The sequence below is a fragment of the Pseudonaja textilis genome, chromosome 6, assembly GCF_049901715.1.
Source record: "Pseudonaja textilis isolate UNSWEBS1 chromosome 6, rPseTex1.2, whole genome shotgun sequence".
Classification (NCBI taxonomy): domain Eukaryota; kingdom Metazoa; phylum Chordata; class Lepidosauria; order Squamata; family Elapidae; genus Pseudonaja; species Pseudonaja textilis.
Genome location: NC_141995.1, coordinates 38867223 through 38884466, shown reverse-complemented (window position 1 = coordinate 38884466; position 17244 = coordinate 38867223). Strand labels below are relative to the sequence as shown.

The 17244-nt window shown below is 36.8% G+C and overlaps 1 protein-coding gene across 2 annotated transcripts in view; it reads left to right on the top strand.

Annotated features, from left to right (window-relative positions):
* The window catches only part of WWC2 (WW and C2 domain containing 2), a 144318-nt gene that overhangs the window by 56623 nt on the left and 70451 nt on the right, over nucleotides 1–17244 (top strand). For both annotated transcript variants that reach the window (XM_026699665.2, XM_087936353.1), the window contains exons 3-5: nucleotides 8172–8375; nucleotides 11986–12062; nucleotides 14081–14160. In XM_026699665.2, coding sequence (XP_026555450.1) covers nucleotides 8172–8375; nucleotides 11986–12062; nucleotides 14081–14160 — 361 coding nt within the window. The remainder of the gene's footprint in view (nucleotides 1–8171; nucleotides 8376–11985; nucleotides 12063–14080; nucleotides 14161–17244) is intronic.

Here is a 17244-nt window from a genome sequence, read left to right as displayed (position 1 = left end):
AAGATATTTCTGTTATCACTGTTAGTCTTAAAGTGTTCCTAGTAATAGCAATTCTGCTGTCGCATAACCAGAGTGCTAACTGCTCCGCTACCTAAGGAAACCTGAATTATGTCTGACCCATCTCAATTGCTTTTATCTGAAGGAAAGCAAGGTTGCGGGAAACGTTCTGCAGATGCTCACAGTGTGTCATATTCAGCTTTGAGTTAGCTATCTTGAAGTGGAAGTGAAACCTTTTTCTTTAATGCAGGCAGAACTGGCATTCATCCTGCTGCTTCATGGATATAGAAGTACATTAGCCTGCTGTTAGGAATGGATGGCCTGCAAAATCTCCACAAGGCTGAAATTCTTCCATATAGCCTTAATTCATATACCTGTTGGCCATGCTGTTTCTCTGAACAGCTGCAGAATGAAAATCATCTTTAGAAAATGTGCTTTAGAAATGGTTCTTGTAAAGATCCTTATTTTTTTTCCTATCCCAGTATGTATTTATTTCAAAGAGTTCCTTGCCAGGGTTTCAGATTTTGGATGGCCATATCTGATTCTGTTTTCTTCACATTCAGAGACAAGTGTTGTGACTGTATGAGATCTCACAGAGAGGTGGAAATAAATATAATGCTTGATTTTGAGTCAGTTAGTACTGAATCGCCATCCCTACCACTTGCCTTGAAAGTGCTTTGTCCTTGTCCAGCAATCACAAGGACAGTGTTGCTGTGGGCCACATTTTAGGACTCTGCAGGTTATTCTTGCAGTTTGGGCCACATATTGAGCAATCTCAACTTAAACCTACTGGGCAATTACCTGAAATGTGTTCAGATATGGTTTTCTCTTGTAAGATTATTTTCCATTACAGTTAGTGCGGCTCTTAAAGTAGAATCACAGCAAATACATCGGTTCACTGACTGTTTGACTATTGATTTGTTATAAATCCCATTTGCTACTTCGTGTTTGCGTCTATTAAACAAACTTATTTTCCATATATAGGCACAATTAGCTTGAAAAGATATAGGAAAAATATATATCCTGTTTTGTTTAGAATTCTTCTAAAATTCTAGGTTTGGGTTTCCTTCCCAGAATGTTTAGTGGATAGACACAAGGTGCCCCACTTTTACCTTCCAGCTGAAATTTGAGAGGCACAATTTAGTACCTTTAATGCACAAGGAGAAATCAAATTAAATCAATCAAAAAATTTAGTTAACTAACTTAAACCAGAAAAGATGCCTGGTAATGATTACCTAACAGCCAAAAATATCCATAACTGAGATTAATGGACTTTAGTACTAGTCTTTCTTTTCTGTTTTATTGATTAGACTACAATGGTTCTAAAAGGTTGGGGGCACAGCTCTTATGATCTCTATTTATAAAGAGGAGGAAAGAGACTTATCAGATAATTATCAATCAGCAAACTGTACAGTAAATGCAAATACAGTAAATGCAAAATTGATGGTTTGTTTGGAAACAACAAATCCTCGCTGGGGAACAGATTGGCTTTAGAGCTCATCATTTCCTGTATATCCTGCTGTCATAACATCTGGGAGAGGAGTATACGGCTCAAGCAGGATCTGCTCTATATGCTGCTTTTATTAACTTTAGATTCACCTTTGATTCAGTATTGTGAACTAGATTATGGGACAAATTGGTCAACTCTAATCCCCTATTATTCCTGATAATACTAAAAATTCTATGTTAAAAATTAATTTTATTCCACAAGGGCATTTAACTAAAGCAGGTTGCTAAAATAAGGGGAGTGAGCCTGGGATTGCAATGCATACTGGCACCATTATTATTCAAAGTTTATATAGATTCTTTGGTTGACCTTTTCCCCAATGTTAGCTCAAAGGCATATATGTGTACCAGTGATGTCATTCTTCTGTATCAGACCTCAGTTGAGCTAAAATGCATTTTGAGATCCCTCACCATTTCTTGAAGGGCAGAGAATTAGTCATTATGAAAAACAAAAGTCTTACTATTCGTTAAACATCCCAGAATCCACTAGCCATTCAGCAGTCACAAAAATGAGCAAACAAAAGATTTTTAAATATAATAGAATTGTTTTTCAGGCCTTTGGTGAGAGAAGTGCTCACTCAAACTATGTAATCTATAATGTCCCAAAATCAAAACTTTCTACTATGTTTAAAAAGTTTCTTATCCATTCCTGCCGCTTTAAATTTATTCTTTACCAAAATGTGCTGTCAGTTCCTATAGCTCGGTTGAGCTCCATAGTAACTACTCAGAATTAGACTTGACACCTTTGACAATAGCAAATAATTTCAGTACTAAATGGAGGAAATATCTCCTTGAGAAATGATACTTCTGTGGATAGTCCAGAGAAGCTCTTCTTTTCCTAGAACATGAAATTTAAAAGATACATAATGTACATACACTGTGTTAGACACAGAAAAACAACTAGAACTTTCTCAAATACAGTACTCAAAAATATTTTCTGAAGTAGTTGTTCTTCTTCACTCAGACCTGTGGGTTATTTAAATTCTATCACAGTTTCCAAGCTAAGAAAGTCTCTAATTTAATGCTCTGCCATCTACTATAGTAGAAAGTATATACTGTATAAAAATAATCTACACTAATCAGATGTGCCCTTGTGGCACAGGTGATATTGAATCTACTGCTTGTGTATTTTTATATTACATCTACTATCAGAAATTCAGCTTTGTTTCATTTACCATCCTCCTTTCAGACAAATAAGACTGTATTTATTGGATATTGCTAAAATGTGCCCTATAGCTATTAAAACTAGACAGAGCTGGCCTCATCTGAGTATATTTTCCAGACTTTTGACATGTAATTTTGATTACTGACAAAATTGCTGTTTTAAACAACACTATAATTTTACTCTCATCTTGTAGGTTATTCTAATTTGGAAGAGCTTTATAACCCCCGCTGCCCTAAGAAAGTTCAAAATATTCTCAAAGATCCATCTCATCCTGGGCACCCTTTTTTTGAACTATTACCATCTGGCAGATGGTACAGAATATTAAAAACAAGCACAAATAGGATGAAAAACAGCTTCTATCCCAGGGCAGTAGCTCTTTTGAATTCTACTGTATAGTGCAGTGTTGGTGTGGTGTTGCGGGTTTTCGGTTCAATGTGTGGAGTGTGAAGGATGTGTGTTTGTGTTTATTTTCATGGTCATGATGTGCACTGAAGATGGTGTTTGATTTCGTTGTACAAGGTGCAATGACAATAAAGTAAACTAACTAACTGAGCAAAATTTCTAGGTCCCTTTTGTTAACAATAGTATATTATTGTCTATATATTATATATATAGATACACTATATTTGTACCTTCAAATCAGTGTTGACTCCTAGTGAGTGCCTGGATAAATTGCTTCAGATTTTAGGGTAAGATTTTTCAGAAGTGGGTCATCATTGCCTGCTTCCTAGGGCTTTGTGATAGTGACTGGTCACTCTCTCAAGATCACTCAGGTGGCTTTCTCCCTCAGGCAGGATTCAAACACACAGCCTCCCACTTTCTAAACTAATGCCTTAACCACCTCACCAAACTCGCTGTATATCATATCCACAAATAAAAAGTGAACAAAATTGATGCTCTCTGTATGGTGTGGTTTCTAAATTGTTTCTATTTTGCTTTGTTTTGCTTGTTTTTATGCTGAAATAAAGAATTGATAGATTGACCTAGTAGCCCAAGCTCTAACTTGACATCTCATATTTAATTGCTTAATCAGAAGATTCTAAGGGAGCAGCTAAAAATCTCAAGAGTATATAACAAAATTCTAGAGACGGAGACCCTATTTGCCATAGAACCTATCTTTCAAAGTTTAACTCCCATCATTTCTTTTTGCAATATCAGAATAATTCTACTAAGACTCTGACAGAGGAATGAATTGCAGTGGAAGAATAATAATATTTCTGTTTATCTTTATTCCAGAATGCTTAAGGCCACATAGCTGCATAGTTTGATTTTTATTCTCATGGCAGCATGTTCCAAATATTTCCAATGAACTTTGTGAAGCTGGAATTCTCCAACTATAGTGGGATACGTTCTAACCACTCTTTACACTATGCTCATTCCCAATAAGTTCAGAGTTAGGTTAAAAAGGGCTGGAATCCTATGAGACAGTGGAGTAGGATAAATAGGAGGATACATTTGCAATCTTTTTCTTTTTTTTTTATTATTAGTCTTGGGCAGTCGGGTTTTACCCCTAAACTAGATATGACAAGAGATATGTGGAACTATTTTTTTTAAGTTATAAAAACAATTTGCAGCAGGATGAGTTAAACTGTATTAGGCTCTGATACTAATTCAGACTTGTCATCTGGATTCATTGTTATGTCAAGAGCAGTAAAGAGACCAGGCTATTTTACGTATTGGTCAAAGCCCTTAATAAAAGTTTACCAACCTTTCATGTGAAAATGAAAGTATATTTGTCACGTGTTGTTGTTCAACTGAGATTATTTTTAACTAATTTTAAGAACTGCTAAGGACCAGGTGATTTTTACTATGTCCTGATATGTAAAACTGTAGGACTCAAAGAGGGTGTACTTTCATTTTGACATGACTGCACATGCCGCACTCCCCACTATAATAGAGAAGAACACTTGATTTCACAGGAGTCAACATTAGAAAATTGAGTTGACTTACTTTTCTTTTATGAACCTGTAAAAATGCAAGTGCTTTTTTCTCTATTTCTTTGAATTTTGAAGGAACTTTTCCACAGAAATGTGCACATCTAAAATATATTTTATTAGCATTGACAAAGAAAAGACATTCTGATTATTACCCTCACTCTCTTTAGAACTGTTGTCTTATTTTCATTTGCCTCTTGAATTCACATCAGAATGTCACACTAGAAAGATTAAGTGTCTGGAACTATCAAGCATTATTGGCAATTTTTACCACCAGGGACCTTTCTCTGCTACAGCAGAAGCTAACCAAACATAGTTTAAAGACTATTGTACATATTTGAATTACTGTTTGCTCTGGATAATTTAAGTAGTCAAAAGTAGAGAAAAGTGTCTTGGTGGGGGATATGTAACTAATGTTATTGGGTAAGAAGAACTTAAATCAGTAGCTTAGATTAATTCCTTCTTGAGAGTTGTGAAAATGTAAAATATCTCCTAAGAGGTATATGCTATAATGCTTTTCATCAGCTGAAATTGAACTAACTCATTGACTGAAATCTGTTAGAAATCTGAATCTTTCTCTGAAATTCCCCAGGAGTTAAAGTAAAAAAAAAAGATTAACAGAGTTAGGGGAAGCCCACTGAAACACTGTTGTGTATTTCTCATAATTTACTAATAAAGACAAAATCTGTATTGTATAGGTCTTTGTGTATTACTTCGGAATCTAAGTTTACATTGAACAAGCTGGTATTAATTTTTAATCTAAGAATGCAATATTTATAATGCAGTGTTTAAAATTTACTAAAACTTTTCTTCATTAAATACATGGTGTTCTAATCTTGAAATTTTCAGTGCAGCTTCTGAATTCTTCTGTTGTTTTCTGCTGTTGTTTTATTCAACATAAATATGACCTCTGATCATATTAAGAGCAACTGTGTTCTCTTCGCTGATGATGTAAAGCTGTTCAATACCACAGACAATATTGCTACCCTTCAAAAAGATCTTGACTATGTATCAGAATGGTCAAAGAAATGGCAACTTCAAATCTCAACAAATAAATGCGCTGTCTTACATATTGGCAAAAAAAAAAAATAAGAAAATAAAATACAAGCTGAATAGTCAAGACCCTGTTGATGATCCAAGCTCTGTAAAGGACCTTGGAATACTCATCTCTAATGATCTAAGTGCAAGAGCCCACTGTAACTACATAGCCAAAAAGGCATTAAGAGTTGTTAACCTAATCCTACATAGCTTTTTCTCTGGTAATATCACACTACTAACTAGAGCATATAAAACATTTGCTAGACCAATACTCAAATACAGCTCATCAGTCTGGAACCCACATTACGTATCTGATATTAGCACAGTTGAGAAAGTCCAGAAATATTTCACAAGAAGAGTTCTCCACTCCTCTACTCGTTGTAGAATACCTTATGCCACCAGACTTGAAATTCTAGACCTAGAAAACCTTGAATTATGCCATCTTCGGTCTGATCTAAGTATGGTATATAAAATTATACATTGCAATGTCCTACCTGTCAATGAATACTTCAGCTTCAACTATAACAATACAAGAGCAAACAATAGTTACAAACTCAAAGTTAATTGCACCAAACTTGATTGCAGGAAATATGACTTCAGCAAAAGATTGGTCAATGTCTGGAATACTCTACCTGACTCTGTAGTTTCTTCCCCAAACCCCAAAAACTGTAACCTTAGACTGTCTACTATTGACCTCACCCCTTTCCTAAGAGGTCTGTAGGAGGCGTGCATAAGCATACCAACGTGCTTACCATCCCTGTCCTATTGTTTCTTTTATTTTTCTTATATGTACCCATTTCATGTATTCATAACTATGTATATACTTATACCTATTATCTTATAAGTGATTGACAAATCCAAATAAATAAATAAAAATAAAATAAAACAATAAGGGAGGCAACATTCTCCGCCACACTGCTGCAAGAGTCCAGGTTAGGTTAGGCAAAACTCTTCCTCCTTCCTTATAGGGCTGAATCTGCCAAGCTGATAAGACTTGCCTCTGTTGCCATGCCATCGGGGAAGGATGTGTCTCTAGAGCTCTAGTTTAACGAGTGAACAAAAACTGATCAACTAAAGACTTTAAATTAACCATCAGCTGCTCCCGGTGGAGCCTGCACCATTGCGGAGAGCGGGGATCAATTCTCCAGCAGCGCCAGAAAGACAACCGTGGACAGTGAGTACCGGTGTAAGAGACTCGGCTCGTGCTGAGGTTTCACATGCCGGCCCAGGACTTTGCGCAGCAGTAGTGAGGGCTTCTAGTGCCAATCAGCTGATTTCTAGCGCCAATCAGCTGTTTGCCAGGCACTTTATCGCAGCACCTCTCAGCTGTTCCTGAGGAAGTTTCGTCCACTTAAAAATCTCAGGCCTTAACCCCTCAGTGTATTTACGGCCTCACAGTGGTGATCCCGCTCGCCTGGCCTACCTAACCAGAAAGAAAGAATTGATAGGCTGTTTCCGGCACCTACATTGACAGGCAGTTAGGAAAATGGAGGACACCCAGGCCTTGTCAGAACTCTCAGGCCACAATGAGGCCTACTGCTTCAAAACTTCTCAGGGGCCGCCCAAGCGAAAATGACATGCAAAGCCCCATTCAACTAAGTGACAGGCGCCAGCCAGAATTAAGGCCAAAGCCTTCGCTACCAAGAAGGCCTCAAAAACTCAGCTTAAGGCCAAAAAAAGGAGGCATGAGACCTTGGGGTGGCAATTTGCCAAAATCCTGGAACAAATGGATGGGCGGAGCCAACTGTCTCCTCAATCTGGTAATTTTCAGGCCACCCCACAAACTCTATCCAGGGCTGGAGAGGCAGAACTAGGCTCAACTCATCAGCTTGGTGTCCCGATGGAGCTGCTGAGGCTTTTTTCCCTCAAGATTTAAGCAGAACTGGCCCTAGTTTCAGACAGGCAGTCTGGGCATCAGAAGCACCTCATTCCTCATGGGAATTTTCATTTCCAGTAGTAGAGATAGGAAGCAAATGAGGTGCAGACACACACTAGATTTCCTGCAGCTTTGACCTTATTACAAAATAAAAGTTGCTGGATTGATTATAGAGTTGTCCCTCCTTTCTGATCCTTTCAAACTGCTTGGGCAAACAACTATTATACACAAGCTTATGCCCAGTGCTTAAAATGCATTTTGGATTGATATAGATTTGACTTATATAGACTCCAGTCTGAATGAACTCTTGAGAAATAGTTTTGCAAAAGATAAACAGACTATTTATCTACACAAATTCACATACTTGTCCAGTATAGTTGAATGATGGCATTTTTATTTTCTCTATTAAAGTCTGCTTTCATTTTCCTAAATATGATTCTAATAAATGAAACAAAGAAAAGAAATGGGGACCAAGAAATAAAGCCATTTATACATAATCAGAATCAACAAATTCTTTAAAAAGCATTAGTTATTGCCTGGTCTCTCTCTCTCTCTCTCTCTCTCTCTCTCTCTCTCTCTCTCTCTTTAGATTTAAGACACTAATAGATTTAAAGTGCTAAACTGAGTGGAAGATTTTCTTGTTGTACCTTTACAGAAACTACACAGATAGAAGATCCAAGAAAGCAATGGCGACAAGAACAAGAAAAAATGTTAAAAGATTACCTTACTGTAGCTCAAGATGCACTTAGCACTAAGAAAGAACTTTTCCATGTGAAAGAGCAGAGGCTGGCTCTTGCCTTGGGTGAATATGTACGGCTGAATGATGTTTACAAGGAAAAATCAAGCTCTTATACAAGTCGTATGTATCAAATACATATGTATGATATGTGAAATATACTATCTCTCTCTTTTCATATTTTTTTAACTTTCATTTCTCGATTCCAAAGATCTTGCTGATCTTCAAGAAACAATTGTGGCCAGCCCTAGTTAAACTATCCCAGTCCTGGGAGCTGCAGCACCTGATTCTGGAAGGGTAAATGAAATCAGAGGCTTCTCATTTACTAACTAGTTCGGTTTTACAGAGAATTTGAACGTTTCTTTACCTGTATGAAACACATACAGGTAGTCCTCCAATTACAACCACAACTGAGTCCATAATACTAGTCATTGAGCAAAATGGTCATTAAGTGAGATGCTACATTACTGTTTTACTTAATGACTGTATTCCCTGCTTTCCTAGTTGCAGTTGTTAAGTGGAGTCCCACCACACCCAGGAAGCCTTCTATCTCTTCCCCATGGTCTCTGCTCCATTGGAAATCACAATCACAAGAATTATGGCAATTCAGTAGTGTTTTCACCAGATTTGAGGCGTATTCCTCCAGCACACCAAGGGATTTTAACTGCACGGTAAACCAAGGAGGGGAAATCCTTTGGTACGCTGGAAGAATGGACCTCAAATCTGGCAAAACTGCCAGCAAATGCCATTATTGTGAAATGCTCAAAATGCTGGTGTTAGCTGCATTTTTTCATCTGAAAGGGCAGAAATCTGTTTATTGATTTATTATTTGTAAAATTTATTGGCTGCCCATCTTACCTTAAGGTAACTCTGGACAGCTTACAATCATAAGAGATAAAAATTAAGTTAGTACAAAAAAATCAAACACTGCAGTGCAATTAAAAGGGGGGGGTGGTGGAAGCAGGATGGTGGGGAGGTAAGATCTGATTTTAATCAATGACATCCACTGTGATGCTCACCGTTGGAGCCCCCAGCTAACTGGCAGAGTCAGGTCTTTAGGCTGTTATATATGGTCAGGGCAATTGGAGCCAATCTCACTCCAGAAGGCAAGATGTCCCAGAGGGCAGGTGTAATGACAGAGAAGGCCCTTCTCTTGACCCCACCAGCCAGTATAATTGGGCCAATGGGGCTCACAGCATGCCTTCTCTGCCAGCACTAGGTGGAGTAGACCAATCCCAGTGGAATGAGATGGTCCCTCAAGTAGCCTGGTCCCATACCATGAACGGCTTTAAAGATGATTACCAACATCTTGAATTGCATCCAGAAGCAGACAAGGAACCAATACAGCTCACAGAGCAATGGTGTTATATAGAGCATTCTTGAAAACCCACAATTGCCCACACTGCTGCATTCTTACTTCTGAATACTCTTCAAGAGTATCCCATATAGAGCGCATTGCAATAGTCCAACTGTGAGATGATTGGGATCTGTATGACTAAGGGCACGGAATCCTGATCCAGGAAAAACTGCAACTGGTCTTTACAGAAATGCTGGTAGTCGCTTGAGTTTTCTCCTCTGGATGGGCAAAATGTTGTCATTTGCTAACATTTTTCCCTGCATGGAGGGGAATCTCTTCATTCACTGTGGGAACAGGTCTCAAATCCAATATTTCCTCCGCTTCCCTATTTACTTTTGGGGAAAACTGGAAGAGAAGATTGCAAATGGTGATCATGTGATTGCAAGGACGCCTGGCAACCAGTTGTAAATGCAAGCAGATTGCCAAGCACCCAAAATGTGGTCATGTGATGGGGGTGTGCCTGGCACAAGGTTTTACAATAGCTAAAAGTGTTTTATGGACCATAAAACACCTTTCCTAAGACTATCATGACTGGGAATGGTAATTAAACACCGGTTGTAAATTGAGGATTACCTGTACAAGCAATTATTTCACCATATAGTTGAAAGGTTGGAAGCATCCAGATCTGAGATCAGATATTGGGGCAGAAATAATGCCGATTAAAAAAGTTGGTCTTGGCCAGCTCTGGAAAACAGACCTCCAGAAATCTATTCTGAGATTGCAATCTAATGTAATGTCAAAGTCTGCAATTTTAAGAATGTTTGATTGGAGAAACAGATATCCAGTGCAGGCTAGATTCAGGATAATAGTGAATTAACAGGAGACATTATACAGTTGCAATCACAACTGGGACTGGGTTTCCTTCACAAAGTGATGCAGTTGTAAAGCAAGATGCCACATAACCACAATGATTTACAATGGCAATCCCAGTTGCAAGGCAGGGTACAAGAGAGAGGCAGGTGGGGTACTGTAGTTTAGTACCCCTGCAATTGTAAATATGGGCGGGCTGCCCAGTGCCTGAATTTTGATCATGTGACTACAAGCACAGTACAACAGATGTAAGTCGGGAACAGGTCCTAAGTCCATTTTTTCACCACTTTTGTAACTTTGAACTGTCATTATCATATGGTTGTAAGTTGACTACTTGTATACAAAGGTTTGCTAAGGAAGAGTCCTAAAACCCTTATACTATAAACACTATAGTATAGACTCTGTTGGTTTTATATATTGAATTAGTGGACATTACAGGGCATTAAAGGGACCCTCAGCCAAATCTGATTCTTTGGCATAACACTCTGGCTGTGGTCCTTAAATGAGATCCTTAAATGAGAATCTTCCAAATTCTTATCAGTCAGAATGCATGTTAAAAGTGCCCAAGCTAAAGGATCTTTAAGGGTAAATCTATCTTAGCTCTTCTGGGTCTTCTTAAAAGTAGAAAAGTGCCATACAATTAAGTTTCTATAGCCACCTTAGCTAGAACATGTATAAGCATGTGGGAAAATACCAGGTGGCAGTGACTGGCAAAGCTGTACATTTAGATACGATACTTATCTAGTTTACCCAGAAAGACTTCAGCATTTTTGCACATTTTTCCAGAAGAATTCCAGTATACCATATGACAAGTGGAGACCAGCACTTCTCACTTTATCTTACATGTTATCAAACTTCATATGACAAGGAGAACTACTGTAGAGTGGGACAGTAACATACCCTTTTCTCCTTGAAAAAAATGAATAGGATCAGGAGGATGGATTTGGGCTCTTTGTGCCTGAGTTCACTCAAGTTCATGAATATAGTGAAGATTTAGAATCATATGTAAGTTAATCCTGATTCAGCACCATAATTCTAAACAAATCTCCATTCCTGTGCTATAAATATCTCTTGTACTTGCAGAAGTAATTATTTATTCTGTTAATGGCTTCCCATGAACAAGCAAGCCATCTGAAAATGAAGTTGGATTAAATGCATCAGTGAGAGTGTATTGTTTTGGTTAATGCTAAATTCGGAAAGATACACCTAAATTCAAGGCTACCTTCAACTGTAGTTGTCACTGAATTAATCTGAGCCTATTTGCTTCTCTCAGTTCATCCTACTTCAAGGGCTGCTTTATGGGAACAAAAATAGATGCATACATCACTAATAGCTCTTACAGAAAATGACTAAATAAAGGAATTAAATAAATAATCCTATCCAAATGATAAAAGTGAAAATACTTTGTTGAATAATTGCTCCTTACATTTTGTAATTTTCATTGTAATATCGTAACAAATCTTTCATTTTGCCTTTTATAATTATGTTGAACTGCTGTTTTGAATATTTTAGGGAATTGAAATATAAAATGGTTCATTGTCTTTTTCCCCTTATTCCCCTAATAAGTTTTCTCAAGCTCCTCTTCCAGCACAAAATATGATCCTGATATCCTGAAAGCAGAAATCTCCACTACAAGATTAAGGGTAAGAATGCTTTGAAATCTCCCAATAACTCAACTAAATTGTTTTCTAATAGTCTACATATACAAGCCTATATTTTTGTGGACATTTGTAGCGCTAATAATTTTAAAAGTAATATTTGCTTTAGGACTTGTTCATGATCAACGTATGGAGATAATATTAAACCAAAGATATCTGTTTTGAAATGAACATTGTCAAGTGTGCCCATTTGGATTTTTTTTTTCTTTGTATAGATTCTATTTCCCTGCAAACTCCTTTCCTCTCCCCACACACTGATGCCTGTCAGGAGTCCTCCCCTAATCTTATTTGTGCTTTTTTTCTCTTGAGCCATCTCCCTATGGCTATGTTGAGGATAAGTCCTCTTTTGAATAAGAATAGCTTGCTTAGACACATAGGCATTGACAAGTTAACCTAGCAAGCGAATATGAATTTCTTGGTAAATGATGTTATCCAAATAAAGATACATCTTTTAATCCAGCATATCTCTCATACCAGATGCTTGTCATGAACACCCTTAGTGTTCAGCAAATGCTAACAATGGTTTATTTAGATGAGGTAGTGGTGCTGACTTTATTGAAACACAAGTTATGCCAGCATTCAGAGCTGAACAGTGGTACAAATATATGAAGAATTATTTTCAGACTAATTAATTATTTATGAATAGTTAATTTTCACAATATTAGTAAGCATTAGCATATCCAGAGCGGTAACAGTCCTTTTTTCTGTAGAAATGAATTCTGAACACTAATAGGCAAATCTAGAGACAGAGTTCATATCCAATTTATGTATGTCTGCTGGAGAAAGCACTGACCTATAAAAGTATTTCCTTTGACCCACTCATCATGTTTATTAGAACTTAATAAGAACATTAGTTATATATGTAGCTATCTGTTTTGGAATTGCTGACTGCTAGCACCCTTAGTAAATGAATTTGAATGTGATTGAAAATAGCAATAAAAAAATGCTGGACTACTGATTGACTAAATATTTAAATCTTTGACATAACTAGTGTTTTAAGATACAATATGTTTCGTAGAATGTCTCTAAACCAAAATGTACATATACAGTATTGTGGGGCAGGATTCAAAATAATTCCCTCACAATTTTAGTACATACATCCAATCATCTCATAAATAGTTGTTGTTCTTTTTGGACCTCTTATTTTTGTTCTCCATGTTGAAATACAAAATAATTGTTTTTTCCTATTTAAAGGATTTCCTCCTTTTTCCATTTAGAGTCAGTTGTTGCTGTCAGTCTTCTTTTGTGGAAGAAAAATTTCTGCAGAGAGAATAGTTTTGAAGATTTAGTTAAGAAGGGTTTATTTATTCATTTGTATGATTTATAAAGCTAGCCATCTCACAGCAGTGACTCTGTGCAGTGTACAAAGATTAAAGCCACTATTACAGAATACAATCCTTCATTTCCTTTTTAAAACAACAACACTGAAAACAACAACAACAACAAAACTGACATCACTAGGAGAACTCACCTAGCCTCTCGAACCAAACACCTGGGAAAATAAAAGGATTGGAGCACCCATATTTTGGCAGCGAGAATGTTTTTCTACAGGACAGGTGTAGTCACAGGAACGGATTTAAAGCAGGGGTGTCCTTGGCAACTTTAAGAGTGGTGGGCTTCAAATTCCAGAATTCTAGGATTTGAAGTCCATAAGTCTTAAAATTGCTAAGATTGGACACCCCTGAGTTAAAGGGAAGAAATTTCCTGCCCTATGATACCATCTATAGTTGTGGAACATTTGACCATCATTTTAATATTATGAATCAGATGATGTTGAATTAAGTCAGCAGGAACTTGAAAGAAAAATATTTTTTCCACAGAATATCATGTGACAAAGTCAATTTCATGTGGTCTTACATGTATGGTAGTAGTATTTAAAAAGCAGGAACAAGGACAATTCAAGATACCAGGTATTATTTATTGTTCATGTTTAAAGGTGCTAATTATTCTAAACTATTTTACACTTAAAAGCAGTGTCTTAAACTTTTATTTTTACATACAAGGTTAAAAAACTGAAGAGGGAACTCTTGCAGATGAAGCAAGAATTATTATATAAGGAGCAAGGCTATGAAACATTGCAACAGTGAGTATAAAGAAAATAATTGAAATTGACTTAAATAATTCATCCCATTGGTTAGAAGTAAATCAAAGAATAATTATTTCCCTTGAAATAGGTGAGAAAAATCTACATCCAATTGCTTATGGAAAATCTAACCATCTTTAGAATGCCCTGTTACTAAGGAAGAAAAGCAGAAAGCTATTTAAAAGGTGTAAAAAGTGAAAGAATTGAATAGGTCCCTGTCTGCCACTTGTGTGATGGAGAAAAGCAAAAAAGCAGCCAAAAAAGACAGGAGAAGCAGTATTGCAGGCTGGTTTTTTGGCACCATGCGCCCTTTAAGTATAATTAGACCTTTACTGAATATTTAACTGTCATGGAAAAGGACAAGCTTCAGTGAGAAGGTTGAAACAGGAAAGATGGGGCTGAAATAAATCAGAAATTGGAGAAATCCCATGTTCTTTTTGCTTCACTGATCTTTGCATTCCCTAAGTGCCTGTTCACTCTACTTGTATTTGGCAAAGTTTAGACAAGCATAATACGAATATCTATTTGAAGACTGCCCTGCCCAAAAGGAAAAGTCAATCATCTAAATTGGCTGGGTGGCAAATAAATAGCAGCTATATTAACTCCCGTGGCATATTACAGAATACCCAGTACTAAATAAATGTACTTAAAAGAAAGTTGAGCAGATTTCTTGCAAGTGTTCCTTTTTTATTTTTTGTAAATGGTTAAGAATTTAAATCTTCTGGTAAACTATTATTCCAAATTATCTTAAAATATGAAATTAAATAGAATTAAAGTTTGAACAATTCACAACCAAGACTTTTAATTTTTAAATGAACGCTGGAGATAATAAAAAACACTGGTACTTCTTTGTTCCCAGTTTGCTTTTTCTTTTAAAGCATAAGTATACTTACAGCTTTAGAATTTCTTTTTCTATTAAAATTAAAGTTACTCCAACACACTGGTTGTTTTATATTAATGTAAAATGAAATGTTATTTGAAAACCAATTTGCTCGCAAGTAATTTCATTAGGAAACCAAAGCAAGTTTGGGGAACATTCAGCAGCGTACAACAAATAAACAATGAACATTTGTTATGAAAATTGTGGCTGTCAGTTTATGACTAGCACTAATTCTATTTATTGAAAGCAGGGAGTCAGGATACATTTTATACTGGAAAGACCCTTTATTCATTTCTGCCATATCTGTTATAAAAGTAGTTGCAAGTTAAAATGTAATACTTTGTAGCAATAGGACTGCAGCATGCTGAAAAACGTCTGATTCGTATCACTTGTTTTTATGTTCAGTTAATCCAGTTTGGATGATAATGCAGCAAAAATCAAACATGATTAGGAAGTAAATACTCTGCTGTCAATAGCATATTTAAATAGAATCCAGGTATAGATCATGCTTAACGTAATGTTAAATTCTAGTTTAATGTTACAAGCTTTGGACTAGTTTTCCCTTCTTTTCTTTAATTTGGGATAGTAAACTAATCTCCACCATATATGTATTTAACTGATAATATTTTAATCTCTTGTTTATACAACAAATAGTCATCTCTATTTCCTGCATTACAGCGCAGAGGCTCTTTTCTTTAATGAAATTTAACACATGTCAAATTATGTGGATAATTTTGTTCTAAGCAAATTCTTGAGTAATTATTTTTTTAATTGGAAGCCCATAATAAAGTCAAGAAAAGATTTTATTTTCAGTGCAAAACTCCTCTAAGATTATATGTAAGGTCTTTCAAGTTTTAAACTGTTTGTGAATCTTTTCCTTGAAAATATAACTTGGCAAGCAAGAATGCTAGATTATATTGGAAAAAAGAAAACCATTCCTTCTTGTAGAAGAAGGACAAGCAGAGGCTGAGGGAGAAGTGAAAAGAAGGATCATCCTAAAATCACTATGTAGCCACAAATGAACTACGTCCAACCCACTTTGACTACTGTTGATTTACCCTCAGTCCACAGCTAAACAGCCAACCCAGTCATAGTGGATTTTTTTTCCACAAAAATGGCTCACTTCATTCCTTGTAAGGGATTGCTTGCCAAGGAAACTGCTCAGCAATTTTTCAATCACATCTATTGATATAGAGGCATAGTCTTCACTAGAGGAAATCAGCTCTTCCAGATTTTGGAGGGCACAGTTCCCACTTTTGAATGTTCAGGTTATCTTGTCTTCAGCCCATCACTCTGGAATGAATGGCAAAGTGCAAGGCAGAGAAAACAAACCAACTCTTGCAGCAATATTTAAGATATTACTGCAGCTAAAGCCAAGATAACTGGTCCTCATTACTGCTGTTGCCAGAATTTTCATATAATAACTGTCTCCACACATCAATTGCTATGGCCCATTTTCAAGCCTTATATGGCACACATCCTATTCTACCAGAGAACCCAAGGAAGAGTCCATCCTAGAGTTGTGGATTTTTGCAAGAGCAGCTGGCTGCCCAACCACTGTTGAAACTGCAGCTAGAACAAGTTGAAGCAGTCATAAAGAAATATGCAGACGTCCATTGACAGGAAGGGCCGCTGAGAGCTGAAGAAGCCAAGTCTGGCTCTCTATCAATTTTTTTGTCTGAACAGGACCATCTAAAAAACTGGATGCTAAATTTCTGGGACCCTTCAAAATCATCCAGTAGATCAGCCCTGAAGCAGTTAATTTGCAGATACCACCCTCCATGAAAGTGCATCCAGTTTTTCACTGATCCTTGTTGGTCAAAGATAAATCCCCTAGCACAGAGGTAGGGAAACTTGGCTCTTTTATCACTTATAGACTTCAACTCCCAGAATTCCCGAGTGAGCTATAAAAAGTTCCTCACCCCTGGCCTACTGGTTTTTCAGTTGTGGGGGAAATCAATTTTTGACTTGAATGGGACTGTTTAATTTGTATAATGAAGGAAATATATGTCCTATATTTGTATATTAAACAGTCCCATTCAAGTCAAAAATTGATTTCCCCCACAACTGAAAAACCAGTAGGCCAGGGGTGAGGAACTTTTTATAGCTCACTCAGGAATTCTGGGAGTTGAAGTCCGTAAGTGATAAAAGAGCCAAGTTTCCCTACTCCTGCCCTAGCACCTTACACTCCCAGCACCCATTCT